At 38.5% G+C, this 9,170-nt stretch overlaps 1 protein-coding gene and 1 pseudogene across 1 annotated transcript; both read left to right on the top strand.

Moving 5' to 3' along the window:
* Positions 1 to 5,612: 5,612 nt before the first annotated feature.
* LOC106552824 (olfactory receptor 11G2-like) lies at positions 5,613 to 6,566 on the top strand. The gene has a single exon (XM_014071200.2). The coding sequence runs from the start codon at positions 5,613 to 5,615 to the stop codon at positions 6,564 to 6,566; it is 954 nt and encodes a 317-aa protein (XP_013926675.2).
* A 1,370-nt stretch (positions 6,567 to 7,936) lies between these two features.
* On the top strand, positions 7,937 to 8,910 carry LOC106552823 (olfactory receptor 11G2-like; annotated as a pseudogene).
* The last annotated feature ends 260 nt before the right edge of the window (positions 8,911 to 9,170 follow it).

The raw sequence follows: 9,170 nt of genomic DNA, 5'->3' as shown, positions 1-9,170 counted from the left end.
CCTTCCTTCCTTCCTTCCTCTTCTTTTTCCTTCCCTCTTTCCTTCTTTTTCTTTCCCTTTCTTCTTTCCTGTCCCTTCTTGGATGCTCAAATGCAAAAGGGGAAACATTTCTCCTTTTGTTTTATTTTGCTTTCAGTTTGATTTGCTAGCCCTCTGCCAGCCCAAAATGGAGCCCGGGAGTGTTGTGCTGGCAGGGGCACCACAGGTCGGTCCTTTGCTGTTTTCAGGGCAGCCCCTTGGACCAGAACTAAGCACCCCTGACCTAGAATGATGGAGTCATTTTCTATGAGCAGCACACCGCACTGTTGTCCACATCGCCTTCCACTTTAATTTAGATGGCGAGTGCCCACATGGAAGGCCAAAGCAAAGATGACAAGATACAATAAATGTGAACACAAAAAAAATGCCCAGTTAAACCCAGACACTGCATTTGATCGCATGAAATGGTGTTTGTTGATCCAAAAGGCGGACTCTTCATCTGCAGGGAAAACATTAAGATTCAGCCACATGATTTTACTTTCCACATTTGGAACACATCTACCCATATCCTGGATATCATCATCTATACTGTATATCTTCTTATATTATTTGGCTAAACTATTGGCATATCTGCTGCCTTTTTCCAATTATTTCATTATTTGGTGATGTTTCCTTTGTCAGGGCCAAACCGATGACTGTCCTTCCTTTAATATGTGGAGTATTAGCACTGCTGTGTCCTATAATTTTCAAATATAACTGGGTGATGTTTTCTGCTTGTCATAATTTTCCGTATTACAACTTTCAAGTTGCTTCTTTCATCATCCACTGATGTGAATATATCGTATACTCATTTTCTTCATTTTGTTCATTTTGTTCATTGTGTTCATTGTGTTTATTGTGTTCATTTTATTTTATTTTATTTATTTTATTTATTTTATTCATTTTATTCATTTTATTCATTTTATTCATTTTATTCATTTTATTCATTTTATTTATCATTTTGTTCATTTTGTTCATTGTGTTCATTTTGTTCATTTTATTTTGGAGCCAAGGTGGCGCAGTGGTTAAAAGCAGCACTGCAGGCTACTGCTAGATCAGCAGGTCAGCGGTTCAAATCTCACCGGCTCAGGGTTGACTCAGCCTTCCATCCTTCCGAGGTGGGTAAAATGAGGACCCAGATTGTTGGGGGCAATATGCTGACTCTCTGTAAACCGCTTAGAGAGGCCTGAAAGGCCTATGAAGCGGTATATAAGTCTACTGCTATTTTATTTTTTATTTATTTCATTTTTTATTTTATTTATCATTTTGTTCATTTTATTCATTTTATTTTATTTATTTTATTTAATTTATTTAATTTATTTTATTTATTTTATTTATTTTATTTATTTTATTTATTTTATTTATTTTATTTATTTTATTTATTTTATTTATTTTATTTATTATTTTATTTATTTTATTTATTTTATTTATTTTATTTATTTTATTTATTTATTTTATATTTGACAACAAGTACAAAGGCAACAAGTATGAAAACACATGAAAAAATGGCACAAATAAATAGATATAAATAAGCAAAACATAGCCATAAACACATAAACACATAAAAGGAGTACATATAAATGGGACAGTGGGACAGGGACGGTAGGCATTCTGGTGGCTTATGCATGCCCCCTTAGGGACCTCTTAAGGAATGGGTAAGGTCCATAGGAGACCGCTTAAGGTAAAAGGTATGGGGGATAGAGGAACTAACAGTTGATATTTAATTGTTAAGTGAAGGATGAAACTGGGGTTGGTTTCCCACCAGGCAAAATTATTTTCTGGGAATTCACATGACATTAAAGTCAATAGGAGGGATTCCTGGGTTTGATTTTGTCTCCTTCTAAACCCAGGAGACGTGGCTAATCACCTCACACCTGTCCAGGGAATCCTTGCTGCTGTTTATTCAAGGTATTCACTCTTCCAACTGCTGTTGATGGCCTCCAGGAACCTTCTTCTGAATCCTCTTTTTTCCTCAATTGTTAATAAGAATTTATAATGTTTCAATGGATGAGGCGTATTCAGCCAGGATTGCCAATAGATGCTTTAAAACTGTGATGTTATTTTCTTCCTTGCAAGAAATTCTCTCCATGCTTGGTGCTGCTTAATACGATTCTACTTACTGCAAAAATTATTCATTATTTGCCAGTAAGACCCAATCTGATAGCACCAAAGTATTTCTTTTTGTTGGGTTGACTTGTAAGGACATTGGACATTGCTTGTAGCCAAGACTGAACTCGTTTGTCCTGATCAGCTTATAGAAGGCAGCCTCAGCCTGATTTGTCATTTGCAGTTGACAATTGTCCTCTCAATGAAGAAGTGGATCTAATGGTAAGTGATCATTACCTATATCAATGGTTCCCAAACTTGGCAACTTTAAGACTTGTGGACTTCAACTCCCAGAATTCTCCAGCCAGCTCTGCTCTGCTGGCTGGAGAATTCTGGGAGTTGAAGTCCACAAGTCTTAAAGTTGCCAAGTTTGGGAACCACTGACCTATATGAAGAGAAAACAGCAATATTATTTACCAGAGGTTTTCAAAATCTTTGAAAGATAGCTAATGTATATATAGGGTCCCCAGTTTAGATTCAGTCCCAAAAGTAATTTTTCCATGTTTCCTCCATTCCCACGAACTCTTAAACTCTCATTAAGGTCCTGGAGACAAGAAGATATGAAGAACGGTTGCAGGAATTGGATATGGACAGTCTAAAAGAAAGAAAGACTGGGGGGAGGGATCATGATAGCTGTATTCCAGTATTTGAGGGACTGCCACATACAGGGCAGTTTATTTTCCAAAGCACCAGAGGGCAAGACAAGAAACAATGGATGGAAACTAAACAAGGAGAGAAGCCACCTGGAATTAAGGAGAAACCTCCTAACAGTGAGGGCAATTAACCAGTGGAACAGCTGGCCTTCAGAAGTTGGGGATATTTCATCATTGGAGGTTTTTAAGAAGAGAACGCTCTGAAATGCTATAAGGTCTCCTGTTTGACCAGACGGTTGGACTAGAAGATCTCCGAGATCCCTTCCAGCTCTATTCTGATTGAATTCTTTTCATTTATAATGGCGACTTCTCCTTGGCTGGTAAAGTGCACCAGGAAAGACTTTGTGATATGTCATGTCCCGTCTTTGGATTAAAATAGATTCAAGGGAACTGTTGCATAGAAGAGGATGTGAAAGTGATCCAAGGATCCAAATGCCAGTGCTGTTTTTCATTGTACCACAACAATATTTCCTGGGGTATAGCTCTTCTAAATCCTGAAAAACCTCATACTTCCCCCACCCCAAATTTATCTCCATACCTGAATTCAATCTCAGTTGTAATCAAAAGATGTAGGAGCCAGTGGGTAGAATGCTGTATTGCAGCCTAACTCTGCCTATAGCCAGGAGTTTGATTCTGACCGGCTCCTTGTTGACTCAGCCTTCCATCTTTCAATAAAACGAGGACCCAGATTGTCTGGCGGTAATATTTTGACATTGTAAAGAGGATGCTGTAAAACAGGAGAGACAGAGAGAGAGAGACAGACAGACAGAGACACAGAGACAGACACACCAAGTGAGAGACAGAGAGACAGAGACAAAGAGAGACAGACACACACAGAGACAGACAGACAGACAGACAGACAGACAGACAAAAAGCTGACAGCCATGTGATGGGATAAGCTCCTATTACTTCCCCCAGGACCTGCTAACCTAGCAGTCCAACGGCAAATATGAGTAGATAAATAGGAACCATTTCAGTGGGAAGGGAACAGTGTCCTGTACACCTCAGTGTATAGTCATTCTGGTCACATAACAACAGAAGGGTATTTGGAGAATATTGACTCCCTCAGCTAAGAAATGGAAATAAATACCACCCTAAGAGTTGGACAAGACTGGATAGGGGAAACCTTTTAAATTTTACCTTTAAGGGGCGAGTTAACATATTCATGATATTTATTCTTGAATTTCTATGATACTTTTGTAATAATATTGAAAAGGAATAAATGATAAGAAGATACTGGCATTTATTTTATACCACCAATAATTTTTAGTTTTCAGCAAAAGGTTTTCCTTTTGCTTTTTCTGTGAAACGTCCACACATGATTTCCTAAAACTTCTGTCCTCTTTTCTAACTTGCTCCAGAATTCTTGTGGGAAACTATTCTGCAGTTTATCTATTCTTTAAATAGGAAAAAAAATTAAGCTTTAAATTTTGATCTTATTCTACATTTATTCCATCCTTTTAGTGAACAGATTTCTTCTCGGCACCAGGGTTGTTGCAATTGGTTGGCAGCTAAACTGAATGCCTTAAATTAAATTGTAGATTTTGGCTGTTCCAGTTTGATATAGTGATCAAGGTTCCGGTGTAGAAACCAGAAGATTGTGAGTTCTAGTCTCTCCTTAGACATGAAAGCCAGCTGCTTGACTGTCACTCTCTCTCAGCTGAGGAAAAATAGGAGGCAGAAGGACTACTAAGTATGTGGTTTTTTTCTCTGGTGGAACTGGTCTATCAGGCCAACCTGGTCTATCCAATTATAAGATGGAGCATACTACTTCCACTTTTGCCTTTCAGCCCCAATCCAGGAACCTTTGCAGGCAGTCGCTTTCCCAACAAACTATTTTTTGTTAAATTCATGTTTTACTGACAATGAAATATAGGGAGACTAGTCTAGATCTATTTCAAACTGTTTATCTCTCATCAGCTAGTCATACACTTCTTGGATTCAAACCCCGGGCTGTTTACATATTAGGTAGATGTATTAACCTCTAAGCCACAGGTTCTCCTCCCTTTGTTGGCTATACCAGAGGAGATATGTCAGAATATTAATGAACTGGCAGAGATATAGTAACAAGGTCAGCCAATGAATACGCATTGTAATAGGGCAGCTAATGAGGCTTATTTGGAAACAGAAACTTAAATAAGAAATCTGGGCATCACTTAGCTATATTAACCTTTGAACTTGGAACTGAAACCAATCTTTCCTCTGCCTGTGTTTTGCCTGTAACTACTACTACATTGAAGAATCCACTGTTGGTATTGTATATTTATTTATGAGTTATATTGTATATAAAGAGAAGTTAATGAATCTTGCGGAATCAGTTATCTATGTGTGCTTTCTGGATTTGATTTTTGCAACGAATTCTGACAAGATGTTTTTTTCTCCAGTGGGACCAGTTTATTAGGGCAGCCTGGTCTACCCAATTATGGGACAGAGCATATTGCTTTTGTTTTCCCCTTTTAGTCCCAATTCAGGTGCCTTCGCAGGCAGTCGCTTTCACAACAAACTATTTTTGTGTTAAATTTATGTTTTATGGCAAAGAAATAAGGAGAGACTAGTATAGATCTATTTCAAGCTATTTAACTCATCTAAATAGCTTGAAATAGATCTATACTAGCCTCTCTTTATTTCTTTGTTGGTAAAACACAAATTTAACATGACTATTAAATATGTTCACTGAGTTGTGTTACTTATAAACTAATATAGACAGGATAAAAAAAATCTAATGAAACAAAACAAAAAAAAGCATGTTTGGATTCTTGAGGCAATTATTAGAAATGCATCTGAATGGTACTGCTTTGAAAATGTATGATTCCAATTCTTTTTTTCTGATACTAGATGGAGCTATCTAATGGAACCACAGTCCAGGAATTCATTTTATTGGGTTTGGAGAGCGGACAGGAAAAGCGATTCTATCTCCTTATCCTTTTTAGTTTTACGTACGTAATAACTTTGATTGAAAACACCATTATTATCATCCTGGTACAACTAGATGACCACTTAGCTAAGCTGCCCATGTATATTCTCTTGGGGAATTTCTCCTGGTTGGAAATGTGCTATGTGACCACCTCCATGCCTCGTATGATCTTTGATCTGGCTTCCCCTCAGGGAATCATCTCCTTCCAAGCCTGTTTCCTTCAGTTCTACGTTTTCTTCTCATGTGGCAGCACTGAATGCTTCTTCCTCTCAGCCATGGCTATTGATCGCTACTTGGCCATATGCCACCCACTCCGCTACCCAACAATTATGTCTTCAAGAAACTGCTCCAAGCTTGTAGCTGGTTGCTGGATTGCTGGGTTCTTGGGATACGCCGTCCCAGTGACTTTGATCTCGAGACTGTCCTTTTGTGGCTCCAATATCATTGACAATTTTTTATGTGATCAAGGCCTCCTGTCCCTGGCTTGTTCACCATCAAAAAATGTTTTTTTCATAAGTCAGATTTCCATGAATTTTTTGATTTCATTAGGCAACTTTGCCTTTGTCACTATCTCCTATGGTTTTGTCATTGCCACACTTATCAAATCCCCTAACCACCACAGCAGAAAGAAAGCCTTCTCCACTATATCCTTCCATCTCCTAGTGGTGATCCTTTTCTATGGCTCTGTGGCAGGAATGTATGTAGCTCCAGGTGGAAAAACTCAGTCATGTACTGCTAAAATAGTCACCGTCTTCTACACTGCTGTTACACCTTTTCTCAACCCCATGATCTACTGCCTGAGGAATGATCAGGTGAAGGAGGCTCTGGGCAGGTTGCTAAGAAGGATGGAGCAAAGGCTGAGAGATAAAAATTGATCTATGTAAAAAGGGGGTTGAGAAGGAGAAAATGAACCTGCAAGCTTTGTGGTGGATTTTTTTCCCCATTTGTTTTTGTTTTTTTTAATAGCTTAAAATGTGAATTAAGTAGATTTGATTCAATTCCATTAGATTGGATAGGAAAGGATAGGATTGCATTACATTGGATTGGGGACTGGACTGGACTGATTCGCACCTCTGTTATTTTACTCACTGGCGCTATAAGAGAAGGTAAGTTTTAGAGCTTAAAATGGGCTGTTCTTGAACGCTGCTTGCCTGCGCGAAGCAAAGTGCATGCACTCACAGAACCAGTTGTTAAACTGGTTGCAACCCACCACTACCTGTCACAAGCTCTAACAGTTTAATAGCTGACTCTGTTCTGATGCATTAATACAGCTAAAGAGCCTTGCTTACTGACTACTGGCAGATTTACTAAGTGTCCCAAGGAAATAACTGGAAACATTTTGACTGGCCAGTTGTTCGTCTTTCATTGGCCCTGTCTTGTTCTGGTCTCACTCCTCTTTCCAGTACAGCCACTTGGATCAAGCCTGAACTTATACTGCACAAGAGTGTAATGTTATGCCTTAAACAAAACTGCTATGTTCCTGTTGGTATTCGTAGTACATAGAATGGGAGACTTTCTTTCTCAGAATCCTGGAAATTTGGAGTTTAAATGTAGGCACTATCAAGACAACCATTCCTGGGGATTCGCTCATTTCTAAGCCTGCAAAACTTTGTGTCTTCCCCTATCTATCTCAGTCTTTGTGTTCAACCTCAGTTGTAATCAAAGCCACTACCTTTCCCAACATCTATAACCTATACCCTATTATCCTCCAAGGTTACTTCTACTCCCTGCTACCATGTTAGAGAGGATCTATCTATCAGCAGATGTCAACAGGTGTCTCCTATTGTGGTGTTGTTCATTCTAAACAGTGTTTCTCAAACTTGGTCATTATGAAATATGTGGACTTACTCCAGACAGAATTTAGGAAGCTGAAGTCCACACATCTTAAAAGTTCTCAAAGTTAAGAAGCACAGTTTTAAATTATAAAAAATGGAATTTAATACTTGACTACAGATGCAATAAAGGCATCTGAGGTTTGGTGCTGCTTAAGCATTTTGTTCATGGCAGCTTCCACTGAATGCTAGTCACTTTATCCACTGAAATATAAAGTGAAATTCCATTCAATTTATGCTTTCATAATATTATTGAAAATGGTCCAGTGTTAAAAGGCACTGGGACCATTCTTGATTTTTTTTTAATGATATCCTTAGAAGAGACCATTTCTTCTGAATTTGGTAATTCAAGGATCAGACATTTTGGAAATCTGTCACAATTATATTGATATATTTGATGATCTTTAATAAAATATAATTATGACTCCTTCTTCTGATTTCAGATGGAGGTGACCAATGGGACCACAGTCCAAGAATTCATTTTGCTAGGCTTGGACAGTGTACCAGAAAAAAGGTTCTTCCTCTCTATCCTTTTTACTATTATCTACATCAGCACTTTAACTGAGAACTCTGCTGTTATCATGCTGGTGCGTGTAGATGCACAATTGACACAGCTCCCCATGTACAACTTTTTGGCAAACTTCTCCCTGCTGGAGATCTGCTATGTGACCAGTATGATGCCTCATATGCTCTTCGATCTGGCTTTTCCTTGAGGGATCATCTCCTTCCAAGCCTGTTTCCTTCAGTTCTACATTTTCTACTCCCTTGGCAGCACTGAAGCTTTCTTCCTCTCAGCCATGGCCTTGGATCACTATCTAGCCATCTGCACTCACTTTATTATCCAACAATTATGTCTCCAAAGAACTGCTCCAAGCTTGTGGCTAGCTGCTGGATGGCTGGCTTTTTGGTATATGCTGTCCCCATAATATTGATCTCCAGGCTGTTCTTCTGTGGCCCCAATATCTCTGATCACTTTTTGTGTGATCAATGGCTCCTGTCCTTAGCTTGCCCTCCACTTAGAAATTCTCCAATTGTCCTCTTTTCCATGAATATTTTCATCATATTAGGGAACTTAATCTTTGCAACTATTTCCTATGGTGTTATCGTTGTCACATTGATCAAATCCTCTAACCAAAGTGGCAGGAAGAAAGCCTTCTCCACCCTATCCTTTCATATCACAGTGGTGGCTCTTTTCTATGGTTCTGTGGCAGGAATGTATGTAGCTTCAGGTGGGAAAGATCAGTCACGTGTCACCGTCTTCTATACTGCCATTATGCCCTTTTTCAATCCTATAATTTAGTGTCTGAGGAACAATCGGGTGAAGGAGGCCCTGGATAGGGTTCTGCAAAGGACAGAGCAATGGCTGAGAAAAAAGATGACAATATGAAAAGATGAGAGAAACAAGAAAGCAAAGCAATACGTTCAAAAATATCTATAGTGCACTCTTGGTTGGCTTTTAGAACAGCTCAAAAGCAAAAACCTTGATTGGATCTTATTCAATTGCAATAGGTTTGGATGAATTGGATCAAATTGGATTGGAATGGACTATGTGAAAAATGTCAAGGAATGTATTCCTTGATAGGAAGATTTTCTCTTTGACATGTTTTATGTTAGTGAATCTCATGGCTGAAAATTAAATAATAAAGG

Source organism: Thamnophis sirtalis, unplaced genomic scaffold (assembly GCF_051295495.1).
Source record: "Thamnophis sirtalis isolate CommonGarterSnake01/CBP01778 unplaced genomic scaffold, rThaSir2_p1.2 scaffold_4, whole genome shotgun sequence".
NCBI classification, from domain to species: domain Eukaryota; kingdom Metazoa; phylum Chordata; class Lepidosauria; order Squamata; family Natricidae; genus Thamnophis; species Thamnophis sirtalis.
Note: the sequence above shows the minus strand (reverse complement) of the source record. Positions and strands in the feature narration are given on the sequence as shown.